Here is a 26,286-nt window from a genome sequence, read left to right as displayed (position 1 = left end):
TTTGTTACAAATAAAAATATCTTTTCTTGTACCGGTACAAATGCTATATAAAAATCTAATGTTTAAGAAGATTTAGACCGGGTTTCCATTCAGGATTCTTTTGAGAGGCGTTTTCAGATCTGAGCTCTTAATCTCTCTAATTCTCACCGTGATTCTGATCCCTCCTCTTGTCTCTGCGTGCCTCTGTCTTCTTTTTCTGTCCCCTTCTCACTCGGCGATCTTGTAGCGGCCTTTCTCTCAAATCTCTGACCACAATGAACCGCCCGAGGAAGAAGAAGGAGCTCACGCTCATGGAGGAGCTCAAGGAAAGGGAACTCCTGGGTGATGGAGCCGTAGTGGAGATCCCAGATCTGGCAAATGAGGATCTCATTGAAGAAAACTCCATGAGTGTGATTGTCTGCTGTCTCAACCCTACAATTCATAAAGTTGGAGGCTTGGTCAAAGCCTTGCCCTCGATTTTGGGGATGGAGGATAGGGTTACAGGTAGAGGGGTTGGAGAAAACCGTTTCCAGTTCATCTTCCAAAACGAAGGGGATCTCTACCATGTTCTTTACAGAGGTCCTTGGTTTGTGAACGGTTGGATTCTAACTCTGGATCAGTGGAAGCCTAATCCGGACCAGACTTCCTAAAGCGTTTGCTTTTCTGGATACGAATAAGAGGTATTCCCATTCACCTTCTGAAGAAACAGACAGTAGAAAGCATCATAGAACAACTTGGTAAGGTTGAGGCTGTTGAACTTCACGTGAAAAACTCTTCGTCTTTAGAATATGTCAGAGCTAGGACTTGGATTAATGCGGAGGAACCCCTTCAATTCTTAAAGATAGAAAGGTTCTCTTCGGGAGAGGAGCATCAAATTGAGTTAGAGTAAGAAAAGCTACTTAAGGTCTACTTCACCTGCATGAGACTAACTCATGACCAATCGATTTGCCCTTTCCAAGTCCAAGCCAACGACACCAAAGGAGGAAGAAAGTCAGGAAAGTCTCAAGCTACCTCTGTGAGGCCAAGAGGCAAATATAAGGGAAATGATTTAGCCCAGGAGGAAGTTATTCACACGTCGAAGGAGGCTCCAGAAGCCAATCTACATGACAATGCCTCTAAAGGCAAAAGCATCAAAGATAGACTCCAATGGACAAATTCTCGAGGTTCCCTTCCTGCACAAGAATGGAGACCAACTGGGAGGCTGTTGGAACCTAACCCTGTAGGTAAAATTTCTCAGTCCTCAGGAGAAGTCTCGCTCTCTCAGAGCAAGCGTAAAAGGACTTATAATAGCGGTGAAAGGGCCAATAAGAAAGCAAGAAGAGGATCCGGTGAGGAACCTGATCACTCTCCCTCTGTTTTCGAAAGACTTGGCGGTAGCTCAGAGAGACTAAAAGAGACTGAGAGACAGGGTTCTGCAGGAAAATCTTCACCTTCACCAACAGTCTTTGAATGGTTGGGATCCCAAGTGTCTTCTTCCAGTCCAAAAGCTTCGGGTTCTATTAAAAAATCAGATCATTCTGCCCATGTGGCAGCTCAGGTTTCGAGTCATTCTGCCTCCTCTGTGGCAGCAAGTCGACACCATTCCTCTGGCGGTTCGTCTAGGAATGGTAATGGCAAACTCAGGAAGGAAGGGTTGATGGTTAATTCCAACCCTTCGAAATCAGCATGAGGATTATGAGTTGGAACTGTCAGGGGGTGGGAAATAACCCTACAGTTCGACACCTGCGGGAAATATGTGGTAAGTATTTCCTTGAGGTTCTATTCCTCTGTGAGACCAAGAAGAAGAGAAACTATTTGGAGAACGTTCTGGGTCACATGGGTTATTTTGATCTTCACACTGTGGAGCCTGAAGGAAAAAGCGGGGGCTTGGCACTTATGTGGAAAGAATAAGTGAAGGTTAAAATACTCAGCTCAGACAAACGAATGATAGATGTGTCGATCAGCTGGCAAGGTAAAGATTTCTTCTTAACTTGGATATATGGAGAGCCGGTTCAAAGCGAAAGAGGAGATTTATGGGAAAGATTGACAAGATTGGGAGAGACTAGAGATCAAGCATGGATGATGAATGGAGATTTCAACGAATTAGTTGATCCATCAGAAAAGAGGGGAGGTCCAGAAAGATCAGTCAAATCATGTCAAAATTTCAAAAATATGCTGCTAGCAAACGACCTATGGGAAATCAAGCATCAAGGTTATCAGTTCTCTTGGTATGAAAACAGAAACAATGAACTTGTCCAATGCAGATTGGATCGAACAGTTGCAAACCAGTTTTGGATGGAGATATTCCCTCAAGCCCAGGCAACTTACCTCCGTAAATCCTGCTCAGATCACAGTCCGCTTATCAACAGCCTCATGGGAGAGAAATGGAAACAATGGGCAGGCTTCAAGTATGATAAACGGTTAGTATGTAGAGAGGGCTTTAAGGAGTTCATGGATCGACTCTGGCAAAACCAACTAAAGCATTCTCGAGGACCATTGACGGAAAAACTAGCAGCATGTAGGAAAGAGATCTCGCAATGGAAGAGAGCCAACAAACCTAATTCCTCCAAGTGAATTCAAGATCTTCAAATCCAGATTGATGCTGCCACCAGGCAAGTCCTCTTCCAACCTCAGCTCCTTAGACAATTAAAGTAAAGCCTAAATCAAGAGTATAGAATGGAGGAGCAATTTTGGAGTCAAAAATGCAGATATTCCTGGGTAAGAGAAGGGGACAAAAACACTAAATTCTTCCACGCCGCTTCAAAAAACAGAAGAGCACAGAATCATATCCAAACACTGGTGGATGATGAAGGTAAAGAATGGCAATCAGATGCCCATATTGGAAGAGTAGCGAAAGCTTACTTCAGGATGTTATTCACTTCAGTGGATGTTGGTTTCACCTTAAAGGAGATGGAAGAGATTACCCCAAGGGTTTCTCCCCAAATGAATGACTTCCTGTTCGCGCCGGTTACTTTCGAGGAGGTTAAGCAAGCAACGTTTGCCATCAATCCAAGTAAATGCCCGGATCCGGATGGCATGACAGGTCATTTTTTCCAGCAATTTTGGGATAGCATGGGAGTCCAAATCACTGAAATGGTCAAATCTTTTCTAGAGACTGGTCATCTAGAGGCAGATATAAACAAGACAAATATTTGCCTCATCCCAAAGAAACTGCAGGCAACCAAGATGTCTGATTTCCGACCAATAAGCCTCTGCAACGTCCTCTATAAGATTATTGGGAAACTGCTCGCATCCAGACTGAAGAAGATCCTTCCCAAAATCATCTCCGAGACGCAGGCGGCTTTTGTAGAAGGAAAACTTATCAGCGACAACATTCTAGTAGCTCATGAACTCTTGCATGCACTGGGGTCTAAAAACAAATGCGCAGCCGAGTTCGTAGCTATCAAAACTGACATATCAGAGGCTTTCGACATAGTGGAATGGGGTTTATTGGAAGGAGCAATGAGAACACTAGGCTTCGATGATCCTTGGATTAAATTGACTATTGAATGTGTGAGATCGGTTAAGTATCAGGTTCTGATTTACGGTACACCGCATGGAGACATTATCCCAACAAGAGGTCTAAGACAAGGAGACCCCCTCTCTCCTTATCTCTTTGTTATTTGTACATAAATGTTGATCCAAATGCTTCAGATTGCAGAGTCCAAAGGAGAGATAACAGGCCTTAGATAACAGGCCTTAGAGTTGCAAAGAAAGCTCCACCAATCTCTCACTTACTATTTGCGGACGATAGCATGTTCTATTGCAAGGAAAAAAGTGAAGAACTGGATCACATCATCAGGATCATTGAAGAGTACAGCCTAGCTTCAGGTCAGAGAGTAAATTATCAGAAATCAAGTATTACTTTTGGTAAGCTCATACCGGAAGAGCGACGACTTGAAATAAAACGCGCACTAGGCATTGAGCAAGAAGGGGGTCAAGGCAAGTACTTGGGACTGCCAGAGTCATTCGAAGGCTCCAAGATCTCTTCCATGAGTTATCTCAAGGAGCGTTTTAACCAGACAGTATCAGGATGGCAAAATAACTTTCTATCCCCAGGAGGAAAAGAAGTTCTTTTAAAAGCGATAGCAATGGCTCTCCCAACCCACACTATGTCGTGCTTCAAGCTTCCAAAAACTGTATGTGAGCAACTATCTTCTCTCATGGCTGAGTTTTGGTGGAAGGACAACAAAGTTTCAAAAGGGATGTATTGGAAGGCCTGGAATCACCTAAGTAAACCAAAAGCCATTGGAGGGCTTGGCTTCAAGGACATTGAGGCTTTCAACTTAGCCATGTTGGAGAAACAACTATGGAGGATGACGACCCATAAGGATTCTCTGCTGGCAAAAGTCTACAAGAGCAGATACTACCGGAAATCAGATCCTCTTCATGCCCATTTGGGAACAAGACCCTCATTCGCCTCGAGAAGTATACACAAAGCTCAGGTTCTGTTGAGACAAGGGATTAGAGCAGTAGTTGGTAGTGGGAAGGATATCAATATTTGGAACGATCAATGGCTACAGTCTAAGCCAGCTAACGCTATCCTTGAGGTGAAAAAAGTGGACTCCACTAGATACTCTCAGATCTCATCCCTTCAACGAGTAAGTGATCTACTGAGTGACAATGGTAGAGAATGGAAAACGGACTTGATTTCAGAGTGTTTCTCTGAGGATGTTCGCAATAACATTTTGGAGTTAAGACCAGGAGGGACTTCAACAAAAGATCGGTTCACTTGGGACTACACTAAGGATGGTTTCTACTCTGTCAAGTCTGGCTATTGGGTTTACTCAGAGATTATTGCCAAAAAAGACATACCGCAGAAAGTTAGTAACCCCAATATCAATCCCCTTTACCAACAAGTCTAGAGCTTGGACACTTCCCCAAAGATTCAACATTTCCTTTGGAGGTGTCTCAGTAATTGTCTGTCAGTGGCAGGGAACTTATCTTACAGACATTTGGCAAGGGATGGATCATGCATTCAATGTCCGACATCAGTGGAATCAGTGAACCATTTGCTAATCAAATGTACATTCGCTCGCATGGTTTGGGCAGTCTCCCCCATCCCTAATCCCGTTGAAGGGGAACAGTCAGATTCCATATACCAAAACCTTTATTGTGTCTTAAACATTACTCAGTTTCATCCCCATTGGATTGGAGAACAGAACTTAGTCCCTTGGATTCTATGGCGCCTTTGGAAAAGTAGAAATGATCTTGTGTTTAAGGGTAAGGACCATAATGCTTTGGAGCTAGTTCGAAGAGCGGAAGAGGATGAAAGAGAATGGAAAGCCAACAATGACTCACAACCCATTGTACAAGCGTCAAGGATAAAACAATCTTCAGGTAGGGGAGGCTGGCAAAAACCTCCAAACCAATGGGTTAAGTGTAATAGTGATGGAGCCTGGAATGCGGAAAGAGAGAATTGCGGTGTTGGTTGGGTGCTAAGGAACTCAGAAGCAAAGGCCTTATGGATGGGAGCCCGAGCCATACCCAGAACCAAATCATTATTGGAAGCAGAGCTTGAAGCTCTGAGGTGGGCGGTTCTCTCAATGTCTCGATTCAATTACAGGAAGGTAATTTTTAAATCAGACTCGCAGCAACTGGTGTCGATCATCAACCAGGACACAGACGTACCTCATATTGATCCAATCATCCAAGACATTCGACACCTTCTCCATCTTTTTGAAAAAACAAAAGTGGTTTTCACTCTCAGAAAGGGAAATATGGTGGCTGATAGTGTTGGGAATGTCCTGAAATCATTTGTACTTACTCTAGTTTAAGTTGTATCGTCAAGGTTCGATAGTCGAATAATATTAGATGATTATAACGTTTTGCTAGAAGCCTCTTATAATCAATGACTTTAGAAGTTCATTGCTAATATTATACGATCCTACAGGGTCACACACCTAAGCAAACTGGATCAACATTGGGTTTAAGTTGTAGTATATATCATATGAGATATGTATGTACCTATAGACTGTGTATTTATAATAAAGTGTTTATTATATAAAAGATATATATATGTAATATACGATATGCATATATATATATACAATGTACGTGAGGTTAGTTGGGCTTCGTGGCCCATTACTAATCTAGGTTAACGATAATGACTATATGTAGTCATATGTTATCACGTTCAAACACATCTTTTTTTTTTGGTAGCCGCAACTATAACCCGACAAAAGTAGTTTGTCATCTTTGAGATTTTGATCTCTACGGTACTAGCATCCCGTTCGATCCAGTTTGTGTGCGTGTGGATACCAGTAGAGGCACAACGTTTGGAGTGCTTTACAATCTTGGTTTATTTTAGTTCATCTTTCCGCTGCGAACTATCCAGGTATATTCATAATCTTATGACATAGATTTGATTCAATATTTACATGAATCCTGGCAATAGAATTTGGGACTAGTTTTATAAATCGTTATAAACTGGTACAAATTCCAACAGTGGTATCAGAGCCTACGTGTATAATTTTGAATTAAACCTAATTTACTGTTCATATTTGATATGCAAAGTAGTTTTGTTTTGTTTTGTTTGTTTAAACCGATTATCATGTTTGATGAATTAATAATCGATACATGCAGAGATGTAAAGTTGTTTACGTTGCATGTATATTTAACATGAATTAATAATCGATACATGCAGAGATGTAAAGTTGTTTACGCCGTTGCTTGTATTATTATACAACACATAAGAATTATGAATATAATATGGTTAAAAGAACAATATGTATTCTGGCAATACACGTCTGTTTGATTTTGTATCATATATATAGGAGACTTATGATTTGTTTCATTACGTCTCTTGTATGGTATAATAGTTATTCATATATGATGATACATATAACTAATTAATTTAAATAAAATATATTGGATATATTTTGTTAAAGCATCACGTTTTTTTTTTAAGTATATGTATATTATGTTTGTTGATGAATAAGTATAATATATATGATAAAAACTTTATGTCCGATTGAGTGGATTCATATTTTATAATGAAAGTCATTATAAAATACACTGATCGGAGCTGTAGTTTCTAAATTTTAAATTTTATGTTCTAATCAGATTTGAGCTATTGAAATTTAATTAAGATTAAGTTTTCAAATAATTAATAATTTAATATAATTAAAATATTTAATAGTATAACTTAAATAAAACTTAATTGTTCTTGTTTATCATTCGTGATCAAGTGGTTTGTATGTTCGGTGAACACAGAGACTTGGTAAATTAAAATTCCACTAATCATTTGATTAAAATAATTAGTTTGATTAAATCATCCTAATATGATTAAGAACGATTGACAAATTAATGATTATACATATTAGATATGTATTAGTTGTGTATCATTTATATCTTTTTATATATTAGATATAAAATTTAGATAAAATATAAATTAATTAAGATTAATTTTCTAAATAATTAATAATTTTAATTTGATTAAAATAATTAGATTGTTTATAATTCTATCAACTACATATAAGATATGTATTAGTTATATTTTATTTATATTGGATATAAATTTTAAATATAAGATTGAGTTATAAAATTAATTCCTCAATTAATATCAAGTATTTTTTATGTCTTCCCAATCTTGTCAACTGTCAAGCCTCGTTTCATTGTGTGATAGGTTTACCAAGTAGAGTGTCCACGATTACATGAGTAAGACAGATGGTAATAGTTACCATTTGATTAAAAGATTGGTTTACTTGACTAAGCTATCAAAACGGTTTTGGGCTTAGAGACATATGTTGGATATGACATAAGATGTTATCTAACAACCAAGAATTATATTGGATATAATTAGCAAGGATGTTGCTTACCTAAATAACTAACTATTCGGGCGATGAGCCAAAGCTCACTTGAATTTTAGTGAAATAAGGATCTTGGAACACTATAATCTTTTGAGGAAAGTTTTGGTTAGAGTATAGTATGAGTTTTCTTAATTGTTGAGATTTCTCAAATTTTATGAACATCATTTTAACATCTGCTATTCTTTTGATACAGAGATGTCAAACCCTCACAGTTCTTTTTCACTTCGATCCGTCCTTGAGAAGGACAAGTTGAATGGATCGAATTTCCTTGAGTGGTATCGAAATTTGAGAATTGTTCTCAAACAAGAGAAAAAAGGAATATGTCCTTGAAAAGGAATTGCCGCTTGAGAAGCCTAAGGCAAATCATCCACATGCAGAAAGAAATGCTTATGATAAGCATGTCAGTGATAGGGTTGATGTGTGTTGTCTTATGTTGGCTACCATGAACTCGGACTTGCAAAAGCAATATGAGAACGTGGAGTCGCCGATTGAGATAATCAATGGCTTGAAAGGGATGTTTCAGGAGCAAGCACGAACAGAGAGATATAACACTGTTAAGACTCTCCTTGGTTGCAAGCTACCAACAGAAAGTCCTGTTAGTCCACATGTCATAAAGATGATGGGTTATATTGATAACCTGGCTAAACTGGATTCCCCTATCAGCCAAGAGTTGGCTACTGATATCATCTTGCAGTCATTGCCGTCAAGTTATGATCAATTCATTTTGAACTATAATATGAATAGTTTGACAAAGACTTTGACTGAGCTGCATGGAATGCTCAAAACTGCTGAACCAAACATCAGAAAGGACACTCCACATGTCCTCATGGTGCAAGGGGGCAAAAAGTTTAAGAAACATTTTAAGAACAAAGGAAAGGGTAAGATGAGCGGGATTGAGAATCCTAGTGCGTCTGATCCTTCTCCGAAGTTCAAGGCTGGTCCCTCTGGTGATGACAAATGTCATTATTGTAATGGCTCTGGGCATTGGAAGAGAAACTATGTGACGTATTTGGAAGATCTGAAGAAGAAGAAGAAGACTTCTTCTCCAGGTATCTATGTTATAGAAGTAAAAGTTGCTACTTCCATTTCTACTTCTTGGGTATTGGATACCGGCTGTGGTACTCATATTTATGTTAATATGCAGGGCCTAAGCAACAGTAGAACTTTGGAGAAAGGACAAGTGGACCTACGTGTTGGGAATGGAGCAAGAGTTGCTACATTAGCTGTGGGAATATTTCATTTGTTCTTACCTTCTGGCATGGTTTTAGAACTTAATAATTACTACTATGTATCTGCTGTGAGCAGAATATCATTTCTATTTCTTGTTTGGATTTGGAAAGATTTCATTTTTCGATTAAAGACAAGTGTTGTTTATTTGATCGTGGTGATATTTTATGGTGGTGATCCATTAGAGAATGGGCTTTATGTTCTGAATCAAAGTGTGCCTATCTATAACATTAGGATTGAAAGATTTAAGCCTAACGACTTGAATCCTGATTTCCTTTGGCATTATCGTTTACACATTCAAAAGCTTCATAGTGATGGACTTTTGAAGTCATTTGATTATGAATCATATAAAATATATAAAATCTGTTAAGTGCTACTTCCTTTGATATCCTAAAGAGACCAAAGGTTATTTTTACAACCACACCGAGAACAAAGTGTTTGTTGCTTGAAAATGTGTCTTTTTAGAGAGAAATTCGTTCTAAGTTGAACAGTGGGAGTAGGGTACTCCACATGTTTAATATGCTATGTACTCATCCTGATGTGGCATTAGATGCCTAAAGATGTGATATCAATTCTAGTGGGAGAATTTTATATCATATTATGATGTTCATGTTTACATACATTTGATGTATTTTCAATTAATGAAATTTGTTTCATTATTATTTGGTTATTGGATAATTAAATAATTGTCCCAAAATAATTTATTTTATCATTATAGGTCATCAAGTACGTGACTTGATCATGAAACCCTATAAATGAAAGATAACATAAATTATTGAGGTCCCTAGTCAAGGTTATTAAAATGGGACATTAATAACTATAAATGACTAGTATGTGAGGTGATTGATGACTAAGTTTCATGGAGTCATTGATATGTAGTATTAAAGTCAATCACATTAATATGTGTTGGAGAACACAGTATTGGACTGACCCGCTATGAGAACTCTACAAGAATGTTATATGAGTGTCATAACAGTTTCTCATCACAACTATAGAGTGTAGTCCTTTGACCTGAGTTTGTCATGTTTTTTTATACATGGATTGGTCCGCTTTGATCCTGTCAAACGTCAGCCGTAACAGGTGATTATAAAGACAGTGATTGGGTGTATTATGAACTGTGTAAGGAACAGGGATGAAACAAGATGGGATTTGTCCCTCCTATATAACAGGAGATAAATATCTTTGGGCCCATCGAAGATTTGATACTGAGAAATGCATGGCCGTGCTCAAACGAGGTGAATGTCAATCGTTTGTTTTATCAGTATAAATCAGAGTTTGATAAATATGATTTAGCTTAATAAGGATGACACTATTTCTTGCCTTATGCTAAGATCGAGATATAGAGACGAAAGGATTATCGGAATAGATGATTCCAGTACAAGTGGGAGATTGTTGGGAATGTCCTGAAATCATTTGTACTTACTCTAGTTTAAGTTGTATCGTCAAGGTTCGATAGTCGAATAATATTAGATGATTATAACGTTTTGCTAGAAGCCTCTTATAATCAATGACTTTAGAAGTTCATTGCTAATATTATATGATCCTACAGGGTCACACACCTAAGCAAACTGGATCAACATTGGGTTTAAGTTGTAGTATATATCATATGAGATATGTATGTACCTATAGACTGTGTATTTATAATAAAGTGTTTATTATATAAAAGATATATATGTAATATACGATATGCATATATATATATACAATGTACGTGAGGTTAGTTGGGCTTCGTGGCCCATTACTAATCTAGGTTAACGATAATGACTATATGTAGTCATATGTTATCACGTTCAAACACATCTTTTTTTTTGGTAGCCGCAACTATAACCCGACAAAAGTAGTTTGTCATCTTTGAGATTTTGATCTCTACGGTACTAGCATCCCGTTCGATCCAGTTTGTGTGCGTGTGGATACCAGTAGAGGCACGACGTTTGGAGTGCTTTACAATCTTGGTTTATTTTAGTTCATCTTTCCGCTGCGAACTATCCAGGTATATTCATAATCTTATGACATAGATTTGATTCAATATTTACATGAATCCTGGCAATAGAATTTGGGACTAGTTTTATAAATCGTTATAAACCGGTACAAATTCCAACAGATAGAATTGCTAAGGAGGCCCATTCTTTCACGAATTATCGTTTCTAAGCTTTTTTCTATTATGCCTCTTTGGATTAATTCTAATGTGATTTCAGATCAGTTGTAAATATTTGTTTTATTTGTTGGTTAATATAAAGTTGAAGTTGAGCCAAAAAAAAAAAAAAGAAGATTTAGACCAATTCTTTTTAGTTCATGTATGAATCGTCACCAAGAAGAATGCGGGGTTGTGAAAATGTAGACAATTTGGAGCTTTGGACAATCATCCCCCTCACTTACCAAAATAAGAAAAAAGATTAGTTAGACCCATTGGGCCCATATCTTCTTCATCGAATTCGACGAAGACTCTCTCTTGTATTTCAAAATCTTCACTATTGTTTGCTTCCTCCTCCTCCCTGAGTGTGTGCGTAAAGCTCATCATACTCAGCTTTTGTGCTTCTGGGTATTTTACAGTTCTCTTGTTTCGAAAGATCTCTGCTTTTTTGGATTGGAGAAGCAACTCGACGAAACCCTTTGCCGTTGAAACCATTCCGGCCAAGTTTAAAGTTGTGTGATTGGGAGTGAGATACTGGGAGAAGTGACAATGCCCGTGGTGGAGACGAGCCTCGTTTCTCTTCTGGAGAAGCTTAAAGTGGAGGAGCCGTACCTTCCTCCGCGAAATTGGGAATCTTTACCTTCTGAGAGTGGTCGTCGATCTCTTCCTCCTCCAAGTCGTGCTTCTGCTACTCCTTCGTCCTCTTCCTCTGTCTCTGTAAGTTTAGTACTTGTGAAAAAGAGAGCAACTTGCGTTAGAGTATCTATCTGTTTCTTTCTATTATCAATGTGGCTTGGATCGGATACCCTAATTGTGGATTTGGGAAAGTTTCAATTTTTATTAGTTACTTAGAATCGATCTAGGTTTTTAATTGAGAAATTAATGTTTGTATATCATGCGCAATTGAAACTATTTCTTTACTTACGTTTTGTTTCTTGTCATAGGAATCAAGCTTGGTCAGGTTGGCCCTTAATGCTCTGCAAGGTGTTGAGTGTTCTCTTATTAGCATAGAGCAGCTCTCTTCTGCATTATGCTCTGAGCCAGCTGACAGGACCCTCCACAAAATTCCGAGCTTGTGGCATCGGTTGTCAAGCACTGATGCGCTGGGACAGATTCTTAGAAACATAGGCTGCTTTGGTTCTTTGGTTTTTCTTCTCCACAAGTTCATAGACCATTTCACAAGCTTGAATTTGGATGTGGAAACAACTGTTCAGGGACAGGGGAGCTATAAAATTGGTGAAAATGAAGAAGCCAATAACAAGATCTGCTATACTCTTGTTAATCAGGCTTTTGCTATTGCTGTGAGAAAGATCCTAGAAGGCTATATATCTGGACTGGATACATTATGTGCATCTATAGAACTGAGGCGTTCATCAAACATTCTTGATGGGTCTGACCATGCTTCGTCTTGGTTAGGCTGCCTTAAAAACGTCGTTCATCCAAAGATAACATTATTGGAAGTTTTTCTGCATACTAGAGAGTTACGAACACAGATTGAAGCTCTAGCGAACATATGCTATTTGTATGATATAGCCCTATCTTATTGTACCTCTCCGTGGGAATGTTTGATTAAGGAAGCCACCACGCGATTTCATAGGTTCTACAGAGGAAGCAACCTGCTTACTTACTTATATGCCCAACTACAGGTCAGGCTACGTTATATTCCTCGTTTAGTATCCGTCCTCATTTTTTCTCTCATGACGCACATAGTTATCGGTTAATGTAGCCTAGAGGCACCTTCTGTTTCAGTTGTTTCCAGTTCACGTTTAAGTGATTGTTACTTTGCGTCTTTAAATTTTGCATCTTTGTACTATACTCTTGCATTTTAGTTACTGATGTATACACATGTTGTAAAGAAATTTGAAAGAATATCAGTACATGGCATTTAAATAATTCTATGCACCTTGTGATGTGGACATTTTGATATGGTGATTAAAGCTTCAAGTTATGTTTAGAAGGAAGTGATATACATAAACTGACGAGTCTGAAACTCGCACTCTCTTAAGCTATATGTACTGAGCCAGAATCTTCTACAGTTTATATTTTGTTCTGACTATTTTTCCCGCTATGTTCTGTTGTAGGTTGCCGATCCTGCTCATAGTGCTATGCTGAAGTTTTTGTTCCTTAAAACATGTGAGCCATATTGTGAGTTTATAAGATCTTGGATATATAAAGCCGAACTTAACGATCCTCACAAGGAGTTCATTGTGGAATGTGTCATTCAACCTTGGAATAAGCCTGGTATCTCCCCATTGGAAAGCGTGAGGGTAATATTTTCTTTCCGTTTACTGCATCTTTGATTTTTGTATCTTTAAATCATGGGCATCAGAAACTTCCTTTTCTGAAACCCAGGAGCGAGAAGGAGGGCTTGTTCCATGCTTCTTGAACGGCTTTTTGGTACCTATACTAAGGGCTGGTCAACAGCTTCAAGTAATTACAAAGCTTCTTGAACTGTGTAATCTTCCTGCATCTAGACACAAAAATTACACAGACCTTCTTCCCTGCTGGACATATTATTCTACCAATAGTCCAGGGTACCCATCTCCATTAATTTTCAGCAAATTACATATTGAAGTGATGATAAAGAAAAGAGACGATTACTACAGAGGAATGCTGGAAAAACTTGGTGACTCTTCAAAAAAATTTGAACTGTTTCCTGGGCAGGTATCATGCATCTTTTGATTTTTATCTACCAATATTAGCGCTTGATCTCTTCTTTTTATTTCTGAAGCTTCGTTTTTCTGTATGTGTCTGATTGTACTCTCTCATTGCTATGCCAGTCCTAACTTTACTCGTTTTATAGGCCATAGATGATTTTACTCTTGTGAACCCAATTTCCCCCTAGGTATTTTAATATCCTACTAATAGAACTGTTGGAAACCTTGTTTTTATGTCCTGAATGATATCAACTATCTATTTTCGAACCTACATTATAAACTATGATATGAAAATCAGCATCATGGAGTCTCTCTCATACAGTAGCTTGCAGATGTCTTGGTTTAACAAGACCTAAAAGTGCATGTACGAAAAATCTTAATGCCTGGTACATAGTCAGTGTCAGTTTTGCGATGCACTTAAGCCTTCCTTCATATTACACCATTCAGCATTGTAAAAGCATCTCATTCTCTGGTTTTGTTGACTGTGAGCTGACGGTGCAAGTGATTTATATAGGGACCTTGTATGCTATCCTTTTTTTCGTTGTATTTGGAGCTAACGAGAAGTTACTTCTTTTCAATTCTACCTTGTATTGACATTTTAATTTTAGGTTCCTGGAGCAATATCTTTACCCATATCCTATGGCAATGGAGAAGAAATTCAGAAAAGTTCTGTTGATTTCACACTGGATGATAGTTTCTTAAGTCCTTCAACAGTGGCAATAGACTTGAGCAGGTGTTTTTCCTGATTCTATTTATCATTAACCCCAGCCTACTGAACGTGAATTGATGACATTTTCTTGGGATTTCAGGGACCAGAGTGGTTCGGATTCGGATGACCAGAATATAGAAGACAGATGGTTTTCAGATATAGATGCGTCATGCTCATCTGAATGTTCATCGTCTAGGGATTCTTTGGAAGCATCCGATGTTGGACTCCTTGATTCACAAAATTCATTAGTGGGACCTCCAAAAAATTATTTATCAGCTCTACGTTTCTCTGTTGCCTCTGCTGGGAGTTGTAATCAGAGTCTTGCTCAGCATAGTGATTCAGGTTATATAGAAAATAATATTATGAGGAAAGGTGAGAAGGCTGATACTAATCTCCAGTGGATGAAAATTGAGCAAGAAGAGTCAGTTGAAGTATGTGAGCATGATACATTTAGAGGCCTTCATTCTATTCAGTCATGGCCCCTTGGCGGATTACCTAGAAATCCGTTTTATGTTGATAAGAAGTCTGCGGAAGATTACAGAGAAGATCCACGAAATCTAACAGGAGCTATGATGAAACAGAGACATTTAATGAATACTGGTGAAAGCAAACTCTGTTTAAACAACAGTTCCATCAGAGGCAGCTGTTCAAGACACGATAGAGAACATGATTTCCTGGAAAGCTGTCTCTCATCGAAATTACATTTGTTAAAAGACACAAATGTGAACTATCCTTACAAGGTTCTCAGTATGAATCCTTTACTGAGATGTGATTTTTTGAGCAAGCACGGAAACACAAACAGAAGGGACCAGGGGAAATCATTGCCTTGGTTTGATTTTTCTGCGGTGGATGACCCTTCAAAAACATGTATTGCCAGGATACCTGTAGGAATCCCTATTGATTTTCACAAGGAATCTCATGGTTCTCAGACTGATAGAGAGTGTCATCACCATGCCAACCAAGAATGTGGCATAGATAAGTTTCAGGTTGACGATCCTAAAGTTTCTTACAGTCATTTATCTTCGGGTTTAAAAGGCTGCGCTAAAAAAAAAACATCAAATGCATTTGGTGGAGGTAGATGGGAGAGTATGCTCACTAGATCAAATAACCCTGAAACTAGTGCATTTAGTGATTGCAGACAGGATTCCTCTGGCACATTTGAATTGCCACTTGATTTTGTTATAGACAAATGTCTACTTCAGGAAATACATCTTCAGTATCCTTCTTGATACTTTCATTTGCTATACACACATATATATATATATATATATATATATATTTAGGTTTATAATTTAACATCTGGCTGGTATTTCCTTTCTAGGGATGGATGTTTTCTCATGATAACATGTCATCTTTCATATATCACTTTTTCCTTAACAGACAAAAGATATAACTTTGTAAGTAAACTAGCTATCAAGTTGCTCGAAGAAGGATTTGGCTTGCAAGAACATCTGCTAGCTCTACGTAGGTATCATTTTATGGAACTAGCAGATTGGGCAGATGTATTTGTAGTGTCCCTTTGGCATCATGTAAGTCTGCTATTAATCTATTTTATTGTGATGAGTTTTTTGAACATCTCTAGATGATGCTTATATCTATTTTCTCTCGTTTGGATTCCCAGAAATGGCTTGTTACAGAGCCAGATAAGAGAATTGCCGAAATCCAAGGGTTTCTAGAATCATCTATCCAGCGATCATCATGTGAACGAGACACTTGTAAAGACAGGATATATTTGTACAAAGGACAAGGCACACAGCATCTCCGGCCATCAACCATTGGTATTGTCTTGCACTTAGCAAATTAATTACTACTGTGTGTGTGGTGCTTTTAAATCTTTTACTGATATGTGGAAATTTTCAGGAGTTCGATCCTTTGATTTCCTACGGTTGGGTTATCGAGTAGACTGGCCAATCAGTATAATTTTAACATGCGATGCGCTGAAAGCGTATGCTGATGTATTTGGTTTTCTTGTTCAAGTGAAATTAGCAGCCTATGCAGTCACTGATGTCTGGTGTTCACTGAAGGTAAAGGTTCACTCCTTGTTACGTAGCAGCCCTTAACATAAAATTTTGCTGCAATTTTCTATATTCTTCGTGGAATATGTTATTTGAAAATTGTTTTTAATGGTCTGCCTATATTTCTCGTTGCACTATTTATCTTCTGGGTTAATGGCACAATGACTTAACTGTCCTTTTAGGATGTAAGACATATGTTGCATGAGAATAAAGAGAAGATATTGAGGCAAGAACTCCGGTGGTTAAACATATTGATGAAACTAAGGTAAATTTAAAATAAAGGTTTCACACGTTCATAATGTTCTGGTGACTCATTGAGCTAAGTATCCATTAGGCAATGTGACCTTTCATAACTGTCTTGTATGATATACAATGTATAATCAGATCATGGAGTGTTCTCCTGGGTATCTTTGACGTCATTTCTTCTATGTGTCAGGCATCAGGTCAACCATTTCGTAACAGCACTACAGCAATATGTACATTCGGAATTGTCTCACGTATCATGGTCTAAGTTCCTTCATTCCCTGAAGCATAAGGTCTAGGCACACACCTTACACTCTACGATCTATTTGGTCAAAATGTAAATATGCGTTTATGATGGCCTGCCTAATTATCAAGTTACCTAAAAAGTAGGATTTCTTTGTATAATTGTTGAGTATGAGGGCCTCAAGCGAACTTCTGTCACTCTAGCTTATTGGTATTGGTTTAACGTAAATGGCTTAGCTACTCTGAAACTAAAGTGCATAGTGTACAATTTTATTGCGATTTCAGTGGTGGTTTTATCTTTATTTGGTTTGCGGCATAAGAATAACACATCCCACCACCTCTGGTTTTGTCAGGTGAAGGATATGATGGATCTTGAATCTGTACATATGGCTTATCTAAGCGAAGCTCTGCGCATGTAAGTCTTCTTTTCTCAGCTTCAGAAGCCATAAGTCATTTGCAAAGAAAAGTTTTTACCTTTTTGTGGTTCTGTAGCTAGACTGACCTTATGTAGTTATTCCATTTTGGGGATACACCATTTAATCTAACAGCCTGTTATCAAACACTTGCAGATGTTTCCTATCTGACGAAACACGAGTAATATCTAACATCATAGAGAACATCTTGCAATGCGCAGTGGACTTCAGGTCTTGTCTTCCCAGAGGCATGCAGAGTACAGGTCGAGTCCCAAACGATTCATGGACAAAAACGGTAGGCATAAACACATCTCAGGTAAAAAAGAAGAAGAAGATAAAGAGTGTACATATCAAATCCTCATTTCTTCAGTTTGCTGCAAGAGCTGAGCTTTATATTCACATTAAAACAGGTGATGATGGTGAAGCAAAATTTTGACAAAGAGTTGAAGGAGCTGCATAAGTGTCACCTGAGATCACCAAAACATGGGAAATCTGGGCTATCTCGCTTTTGGGACTGCCTCAATTTCAACCTTTATTATTCAGATATCCTTCATGACTCTAACATCTTCGCTCTTGTTCCTTAATACCACATTATCTGATACTCTTGTAGTCTTGTGTATTTTTGTATAATTTGTTTTTAATTCGAATATAGTTTTCACACAAATAATTGAGCTTGTATAAAAATGGTTTTCTTGTCACTCTTATATTAGAAAGTATCTTTTTTTTGTAACAACTATCCATTGGGTGATAAAGACATCTTATTATATTATACTTTCTGTAGGCAGATGAGGTCCTTTAGACTTGTACCATTTGGAGACCAAAAAAGTGTACACAGAGACAGGATTTAGGTAAACAAGTCTCGATTTAGTGATGAAAGCGATGTCCACACTGCCTTGAAGATCTCGAATCAGGGTCGTCAAAATATTTGTCCTTTTTATGTATGTGGACGAGGAATATTCCGTATACACTTAAGTAGAGCCGTGCTTATGGTGTTAGCAAAAAGGCATTTGCCTACAGCCACCAAATTTTTTTTTTTTGACATTTAGGCCACATTTTGCCTTAAGCCACCAGGTGCCTGAGCACGGACGCACCGATAAGTGATTACACAGACAGAGAAAGAAAGAGAAAAAAGAAAAAAGGAGAGAGAATGAGCTTGGTTTTCGCAATTAATGGGCAAAGGTTCGACCTTGAGCTCTCCTCCGTTGACCCTTCAACAACTTTGTTGGAGTTCCTTCGTTACCAGACTCCTTTCAAGAGTGTTAAGCTCAGCTGCGGCGAAGGTGATTACTTGATTATCTCTTTTCTTCTTCTTTTTCACTGTAGTGTTCTTTGTCTCATATTGTGTTATTGTTGTTGTTTTGGTTCAGGAGGATGTGGTGCTTGTGTTGTTCTTCTTTCCAAGTACGATCCTGTTCTACAACAAGTAGAAGATTTCACTGTCAGCTCTTGTCTCACCCTTCTCTGCAGTATAAACCACTGCAGCATTACGACTTCAGAAGGACTTGGGAACAGCAGAGACGGTTTCCACCCGGTTCACAAGCGATTATCCGGTTTCCACGCCTCTCAGTGTGGTTTCTGCACACCAGGGATGTCTGTTTCTCTCTTCTCTGCACTCTTAGACGCTGACAAGTCTCATTCTTCCGAGCTTACGGTTGTCGAAGCAGAGAAGGCTGTCTCGGGAAACTTATGTCGGTGCACTGGCTACCGTCCGATTGTTGATGCTTGCAAGAGCTTTGCTTCGGATATTGACATTGAGGATCTTGGACTCAACTCTTTCTGTAGGAAAGGGGATAAGGATTCTATTAAGAGCTTACCTCGATTTGATAGTGAGAAGCGTGTCTATACATTTCCGGAGTTTCTCAAGGATGAGATTAAGTCTACGAATTCAGGGATGTACCGATGGTGCAGTCCAGCGAGTGTTGAGGAACTCCATAGCTTATTGGTAGGTTACAATGCTAATGGTATTGGAGTTTCGATGAAACTGGTTGCTGGTAACACAAGTATGGGATACTATAAGGATGAAAGAGAGCAGAGTTATGAAAAATACGTAGATATAACTCGAATCCCGCAGCTGAAAGAGATAAGCGAGAAACCGAATGGGGTTGAGATAGGATCAGTGGTATCAATCTCTAAAGTTATTGCTGCTTTGAAGGAGATTAGGGTCTCACCGGAAGTGGAGAAGATATTTGGAAAACTTGCTACTCATATGGAAAAGATCGCCGCGAGATTTATCAGGAACTTAGGTAGCATTGGGGGAAACCTTGTAATGGCTCAGAGGAAACAGTTTCCTTCCGACATGGCCACCATACTTCTTGCAGCTGGTGCATTTGTTAACATAATGAGCTTGCCAAGAGGACTTGAAAAGCTAACACTGGAAGAGTTTCTCCAAGGATCTCCTCTTGAGGCTCATGATCTGGTTGTGAGTATTGAAATTCCATTTTGGCATTCTGAAACAAACTCTGAATTGCTCTTTGAAACCTATCGAGCTGCACCGCGTCCAAATGGAAACGCTCTGGCTTACCTGAATGCTGCTTTCTTAGCTCAAGTGAAGGATACAACGGTAGTTAACTGTAGATTGGCTTTCGGGGCTTACGGGACCAAACACGCCATTAGGTGCAAGGAAATTGAAGAGTTTCTGTCTGGTAAAGTAATCACTGACAAAGTTCTGTATGAGGCTATTACCTTACTTGGGAATGTCGTGGTACCTGAAGGCGGTACAAGCAATCCTGCTTACAGTTCAAGCTTGGCGCCAGGCTTCCTTTTCGAGTTCCTTTACACCTTAACAACTCACCATACTACAGATAAACCTTCAAATGGTTATAACTTGGATCCACCAAAACCATTACCAATGTTGTCTTCTTCACAACATGTTCCTATAACCAATGAATATAATCCGGTTGGTCAACCTGTTACTAAAGCTGGAGCTTCCCTTCAGGCTTCTGGTGAGGCTGTTTATGTGGATGATATACCATCTCCCACAAACTGCCTCTACGGAGCATTCATCTATAGCACAAAGCCATTCGCACGGATAATAGGTATTCATTTCAAAGAAAATTTGGTACCTCATGGAGTTGTTGCAGTTATTTCTTGCAAGGATGTTCCTAAAGGTGGGGAAAATGTGGGTATGAAGACTGGATTAGGTTCAGTTCGCTTATTCGCAGAGGATTTCACCATTAATGTAGGCGAATGCATCGCCCTTGTGGTAAGTCCAGTCCTATTTTTCCATTAGTTCAATTGCATAACACCAGGTGCAGTTTTAGCACCAGTTTGTTTTCGCAGGTTGCAGATACGCAGAGACATGCGGATGCTGCAGCAAATCTTGCAGTCGTTGAATACGAAACAGAGGGTTTGGAACCACCAATCTTATCTATAGAAGACGCGGTCAAGAAATCTAGTATGTTCGACATTATCCCTATCTTTTACCCACAACAAGTTGGTGACACATCAAAAGGAATGGCTGCAGCTGATCATCGAATTCTCAGCTCGGAAGTATGTAACGTAGTTGTCTTCCAAAGTTTGAAGCTAAATCTTTGATATCTATATCTTTATTACTTTTGATGTGAAACAGATACGTCTTGGCTCGCAATACTTCTTTTACATGGAGACGCAAACAGCTCTTGCAGTGCCAGATGAAGACAACTCAATTGTAGTATATAGTTCAAGTCAGACCCCTCAGTACGTACACACCTCTATCGCTACTTGCCTAGGCATCCCTGAAAACAACGTCCGTGTCATAACCAGACGTGTCGGTGGAGGTTTTGGAGGAAAAGCTGTCATGTCAATGCCAGTAATTTTTTCACAAACTGACCTCTTTTATTATTTTTTATTTTCCTCACTTCCTGAAGGAAATGGACCAAATATGTCAACTGTCTCAGGTTGCAACAGCTTGCGCGGTTGCTGCTACTAAACTGCAGCGTCCTGTGAGGACTTATGTAAACCGCAAGACCGATATGATAATGACTGGTGGGAGGCATCCAATGAAGATAACGTTCAGTGTGGGATTCAAATCCACAGGGAAGATCACAGCCTTGGAGCTAGAAATACTAATTGATGCAGGGGCTACTCTTGGTTTTAGTACGTTAATTTCAGCAAATATCATAGGGGCGCTAAAGAAGTACAACTGGGGCGCTTTATCTTTTGATATTAAACTTTGTAAAACAAATCTTCTAAGCAGAGCAATCATGAGAGCCCCTGGGGACGTGCAGGGTACATATATCGCTGAAGCCATCATCGAAAATGTAGCGTCTAGCCTCTCCTTGGAGGTTGATACAATAAGAAAGATTAATTTCCATACATATGAGAGCTTAGCCCTGTTCTACAAGGATAGTGCTGGTGAACCACATGAGTACACTTTGTCTTCGATGTGGGATAAGGTTGGCGTATCCTCAAACTATGATGAGCGGGTTTCAGTTGTCAGAGAGTTCAACGACTCTAACATGTGGAGAAAACGAGGGATATGCCGATTACCCATCATTTATCAGGTTTCCATGTTTGCAACTCCAGGGAGAGTAAGTGTTTTAAGCGATGGAACAGTTGTTGTTGAGGTTGGTGGAATCGAGCTAGGACAAGGAATATGGACAAAGGTGAAGCAGATGACTAGTTATGTTCTCGGTATGCTACAATGCGATGGAACCGAAGATCTCTTGGAGAAGACAAGGGTTGTACAATCAGATACATTGAGCATGGTCCAAGGGAATTTCACAGGAAGTAGCACAACATCGGAGGGTAGCTGCGCAGCTGTTCGTCTCTGCTGCGAAACCTTAGTCAAAAGATTGAAACCTTTGATGGAGAGATCGGGTGGTCCAATCAGCTGGAACAAGTTGATCTCTCAGGTATTCTTCCTTGATTTTCTGCTTATTTCTGGTGCAACAAATTAAGGATTAAGCTTCTCGTTATATCCATACGCAGGCTTATGCTCAGTCTGTGAACTTATCAGCTAGTGACTTATATACTCCAGAAGAATTTCCCATGCGGTACCTTAACTATGGTGTTGCTGTCAGCGAGGTAAGCTTTGTTTTCCTTCCCCAAAAAATCTTGAAATTTGGATGAAGGATGAGTAACTTTGGTGCTTCATTGATGTTAATATAGGTTGAAGTAGACCTTGTGACGGGACAAACTACGGTTCTACAGACAGATATCTTATATGACTGTGGAAAAAGCCTCAATCCCGCTGTCGATTTAGGACAGGTATTAATAAATAAATAAAGCACACAAAGCAAATGAAAATTCTTTTGTAATGTGTTTCTGTCTAAATCTTCTTCAGATTGAAGGATCTTTTGTGCAAGGACTTGGGTTTTTCATGCTTGAAGAGTACATAACAGATTCAGAAGGACTGGTTTTGACAGACAGCACATGGACATACAAGATTCCGACCGTTGACACCATTCCTAGAAGGTTCAACGTCGAACTACTAAACAGTGGATGCCATGAAAAACGCGTACTCTCTTCTAAAGGTCAGTCACTCGTTAGTTAACAAAAAAACATTTCAAAAACTTGCAATCAACATTTTCGATCATATCGTTTAGTCTTAAGTGCAGCCTCGGGAGAGCCTCCGTTGCTACTGGCAGCTTCGGTGCACTGTGCCACCAGACAAGCCGTTAAAGAAGCACGCAAACAGCTATGCATGTGGAAAGGTAAGGATGGTTCCTCCAGTTCAACGTTTCAGTTGCCTGTTCCGGCTACAATGCCGGTTGTGAAGGAGCTCTGCGGTCTAGATATCATTGAAAGTTATTTGGAGTGGAAATTATGCGCAAACTCAAAATTGTGAGCAATAACTAATTTATCTCTCTACTTGTTTCCAACTATAGCATAGAGATTGACTTCTATCACTGTGTAGGAATATTTTCATTGTGCTCTGTTTCCTTCTATCAAAATACTCAAAAGCCAATTCAAAATTATAAATTATAAATGATGTAGCAATTATGCTTGACAAATACAAAATTCTCTTCAAATGTTAAATTAAAGAACAGACATAACGAAGGAAAATTCTGAGCAATTGAGTAAAGGGGAAATGAGGATTGAACAAACTACCTGTGTAAGAGAAGAGAAGAAAACAACAAGAAGCTGCCCCTAAGCCCGAATCAAATACAAGAGGTCTACGGAAGCTACCATCGATCCCAGTAAACACCATCAAGCATAATAGATTCCAAGCTCGACAGTATCCAGCTTTGACCTTGACCATATCAACTGATACTACTACCGTTCATAGCTCCATGCATACTCTCCATTGTAGTGAGATCTGCCATGCCTTGATGGTGCAGGTTCATAACTGTGATTCTGATAAGGTTGCCACCTTGATGGTGAAGGACCCGAGCGATGCCCACCAGAACTGAATCTTGGCGATTTATAGTCATTACCCCTATGTCTACTGGATGGCCTAAGGTTATATCCCGATGGTGTAATGGGAGACTTTGGCCTACTCATCTTTCCTCTTTGGAAAGGTTCTTCTTCTGGTTCCTCTGCGGTCCAACCGCCTCGGTGTTTTCGTTTCCGTGGTGAAGTCTGGGACTGTTCTTCTTTATGCGATTTTTTATGCTTCTTAGTCTTCCCATTGGATTCATAGGGAGTAGATTTGTGTTCCGAGTTCTCTTTATTTTTCTTGCGAGATTTATGCGATGTTGTAGATGTATCACGGTCCCTCTATATGTAGCAAAAAGGCAACACTGTGAGTCATTATAACATGAGAGAAAACAAAAGAAGCGAAGAGCTCAAAGCACCAAATGTAGAGAGAAATAGAGCCTACCTGGGAGGAAATGGGGCATTCACGAGCGAAATGTCCTACTCTATCACAATTGAAGCATACACTTGGTGAATCTCTTCTCTGTGAAAAGCTCACACTGGAAGAGTTAGGGCAGTCGCGCTTCAAATGCCCTTCTCCCCCACACTTAAAGCATGATGGACTGACAGAATCATTTTCGTTGCTTTCATCATAGTGTCTACCACATGCCTGGAGAGAATTATTTTAATTAGATAATAAGTTCTGCATCTTTATTGTAACTAAAATGAAAATAGATCAATTCTGTTTAGAGAGGCACACTCAATCGACAGTGTGGCTAATTCAGAATCAGAATCTCAATAACTTACCAGTCCAGTATGACCCAGTTGACCACATCTGTAGCAAGATACAGCCCATGACGGTGAATTACCAGGTTCCACACAACATAGATGGCCAAAGTTTTTACAGACATAGCATTGTATATCCTGGTCAAAGTAAATACAACAAGATATACAATCAGAGAAGATATATCCTCAGGTTAAGGAAAGTCGAGAAAAAAATGATATATCCAGACATGGTCATGATCTGTTCCTTTTCGTGTAAAGGGTCTTCTTGTTGATTGAAATTTTAAAACAACAATAAGAAAATAACAGAAGGAATAAGAAATGAATCATATGCTTCTTTATCGAATTCTGACATGAAGTTGTTTTAGGTATGCAAATCATCAGATGTTGCAGGGAAAGTTGAAAGCCAACTGAAACTAGTGATAAGGCCAATGTACTCGAGTCCTCCGATTCATGGTGCATCAATCGTGGCTGTAATCCTCCGAGATAGGAATTTGTTCAACGAATGAATTTCAAGAAAACAAAATTACCTTCAAATCTTCCTGAGAGTAGTCATACGTGCACAAAATCATGTCATGTCCAAAGTCTCCACATCTTAAACATAGAGCTCCTTTAGACCCGCTTTTGTACTTATTCGGACAATCTTTAGCTCGGTGTCCACTTTTTTTGCATATGTAACAATCATGTCCCTGTCAAAATAAGGAAAAAAATTAGTCAGCAACCCAATGCAACAAAAATAGCTCTAAAAAGTTGTATGGTCTACCAAAATCAAACTTAAAAACCGCACCTTTGAACATTGCCTTGCACCATGTTCCAAACTCCCACATATAAAGCAAGGCTTCCTACGCTTGGTAGGAGTTGGACAATTGACAGTTATATGACCTTGCTCCCCACAACTATAACAACTCATCCAACCTGCATCAGGAGGATCAAAGTATCTTGCTCCACGCTGAGATAACACAAGACCCCAACAATGGTCATTACCACAGAGATGTATACTGTTACCCAAAAGTAAAAAAAAAAAAAAAAAAAAAGGAAGAGAAAGGCAGTGATTCATTCAATCAACTCACAAGAAGCTTTTTCAAAACCAAATTGCTAGATGGTTCTCCATCTTTTGGTTCAGCAGATCTCTCAACCTCATCATGTTCATGTTCATCTTCACCTTCACCTTTTACTACATCCTCCACCACCTTCTTCTCCTCATCTTGGTCTTTCCAAACAATAGGCTGATACAAAATTTAGCAAAAAAATATCGAGAGGCATTAAACACACAAAAGCATCAAACTTTCCTATTGCAAATAGTAGGAAATTTAAAGCTACAGTAGAGCAATTAAGAGAGACTACAATAATAACTGAAACTGAAATGAGAAGAAGATATATAGAAGAGAATCCTTCATACTGACAATTTCGTTAGCAGCTTCTAACTTATTTCTCTTAATCTTCTTCTTCTTCTTCTTACTACTCTCAGAGTCCTTTTTAACCTTAGACGTTCCTCCATTAACCATCACAGTACTAACTACACCAGAATCAGAGAGATCCGAATCAACCTTGTTCCCAACATCACGCCTCGATAAAGCCTTCTCTAATATCTTCAAGCTCAGATCTTCATTAGCCTCTTCATCATCGTCGACATCTCTCTCTTCCTCGTCTTCGCCGTCATCAAAAACAAATTTTTCATCTTTATGCTTCGGCATGACTAAAAAATATCAAAACCCAAATCCAATTCTACACCTAGAAGTCGAATTGAGCGGCTTAATCGGCCAAGGGTTTCCAATAATTTATTTCGAAAGTTCGAATTTTTTAGTGGGATACGGCCGGCG

General features: G+C 39.0%; 4 protein-coding genes across 4 annotated transcripts; 3 read left to right on the top strand and 1 right to left on the bottom strand.

Annotated features, from left to right (window-relative positions):
- The first annotated feature begins 254 nt into the window (after positions 1–254).
- LOC147938431 (uncharacterized) lies at positions 255–629 on the top strand. The gene has a single exon (XM_087465631.1). The coding sequence runs from the start codon at positions 255–257 to the stop codon at positions 627–629; it is 375 nt and encodes a 124-aa protein (XP_087321757.1).
- A 10,097-nt stretch (positions 630–10,726) lies between these two features.
- On the top strand, positions 10,727–18,137 carry LOC104710864 (uncharacterized). The gene is made up of 15 exons (XM_010427519.3): positions 10,727–10,986; positions 11,547–11,844; positions 12,072–12,773; positions 13,209–13,394; positions 13,480–13,791; positions 14,393–14,517; positions 14,594–15,709; positions 15,881–16,022; positions 16,115–16,271; positions 16,354–16,517; positions 16,691–16,773; positions 16,945–17,044; positions 17,348–17,409; positions 17,564–17,723; positions 17,818–18,137. Exons 2-15 carry the CDS (start codon positions 11,677–11,679, stop codon positions 17,989–17,991), a joined length of 3,651 nt encoding a protein of 1,216 aa, XP_010425821.1. The 5' UTR covers positions 10,727–10,986; positions 11,547–11,676; the 3' UTR covers positions 17,992–18,137.
- A 103-nt stretch (positions 18,138–18,240) lies between these two features.
- On the top strand, positions 18,241–23,301 carry LOC147938430 (indole-3-acetaldehyde oxidase-like). Its single transcript, XM_087464816.1, has 10 exons — positions 18,241–18,345; positions 18,454–18,687; positions 18,775–20,609; positions 20,687–20,896; positions 20,976–21,194; positions 21,283–22,239; positions 22,316–22,411; positions 22,496–22,594; positions 22,671–22,860; positions 22,945–23,301. The coding sequence occupies exons 2-10, from the start codon at positions 18,555–18,557 to the stop codon at positions 23,172–23,174; spliced, it is 3,969 nt and encodes a 1,322-aa protein (XP_087320942.1). The 5' UTR covers positions 18,241–18,345; positions 18,454–18,554; the 3' UTR covers positions 23,175–23,301.
- On the bottom strand, positions 23,281–26,286 carry LOC147938429 (uncharacterized). Its single transcript, XM_087464817.1, has 7 exons — positions 25,870–26,286; positions 25,537–25,692; positions 25,254–25,415; positions 24,997–25,155; positions 24,491–24,607; positions 24,150–24,353; positions 23,281–24,046 (listed from the first exon to the last, which is right to left on the bottom strand). The coding sequence occupies exons 1-7, from the start codon at positions 26,158–26,160 to the stop codon at positions 23,603–23,605; spliced, it is 1,533 nt and encodes a 510-aa protein (XP_087320943.1). The 5' UTR covers positions 26,161–26,286; the 3' UTR covers positions 23,281–23,602.

The sequence above is a fragment of the Camelina sativa genome, chromosome 9 (assembly GCF_030686135.1).
Source record: "Camelina sativa cultivar CO46 ecotype springtype chromosome 9, ASM3068613v1".
Taxonomy (NCBI): domain Eukaryota; kingdom Viridiplantae; phylum Streptophyta; class Magnoliopsida; order Brassicales; family Brassicaceae; genus Camelina; species Camelina sativa.
The sequence above is the reverse complement of the archived record's forward strand: the minus strand, read 5'-3'. Positions and strand labels throughout refer to the sequence as shown.

Bases quoted from the DNA above. Each gene is read 5' to 3' on its own strand.
- LOC147938431 (XM_087465631.1), top strand. From the start codon at position 255: ATGAACCGCCCGAGGAAGAAGAAGGAGCTCACGCTCATGGAGGAGCTC.
- LOC104710864 (XM_010427519.3), top strand. From the start codon at position 11,677: ATGCCCGTGGTGGAGACGAGCCTCGTTTCTCTTCTGGAGAAGCTTAAA. The intron at 13,792-14,392 runs GTATCATGCATC...TTTTAATTTTAG, and splicing joins TTGAACTGTTTCCTGGGCAG to GTTCCTGGAGCAATATCTTT. The intron at 16,518-16,690 runs GTAAAGGTTCAC...CTGTCCTTTTAG, and splicing joins ATGTCTGGTGTTCACTGAAG to GATGTAAGACATATGTTGCA.
- LOC147938430 (XM_087464816.1), top strand. From the start codon at position 18,555: ATGAGCTTGGTTTTCGCAATTAATGGGCAAAGGTTCGACCTTGAGCTC. The intron at 21,195-21,282 runs GTAATTTTTTCA...CAACTGTCTCAG, and splicing joins AAGCTGTCATGTCAATGCCA to GTTGCAACAGCTTGCGCGGT. The intron at 22,861-22,944 runs GTCAGTCACTCG...TCTTAAGTGCAG, and splicing joins ACGCGTACTCTCTTCTAAAG to CCTCGGGAGAGCCTCCGTTG.
- LOC147938429 (XM_087464817.1), bottom strand. From the start codon at position 26,160: ATGCCGAAGCATAAAGATGAAAAATTTGTTTTTGATGACGGCGAAGAC. The intron at 25,416-25,536 runs GTGAGTTGATTG...GTGTTATCTCAG, and splicing joins TGGTTTTGAAAAAGCTTCTT to CGTGGAGCAAGATACTTTGA. The intron at 24,047-24,149 runs GTAGGCTCTATT...TGCTACATATAG, and splicing joins AATGCCCCATTTCCTCCCAG to AGGGACCGTGATACATCTAC.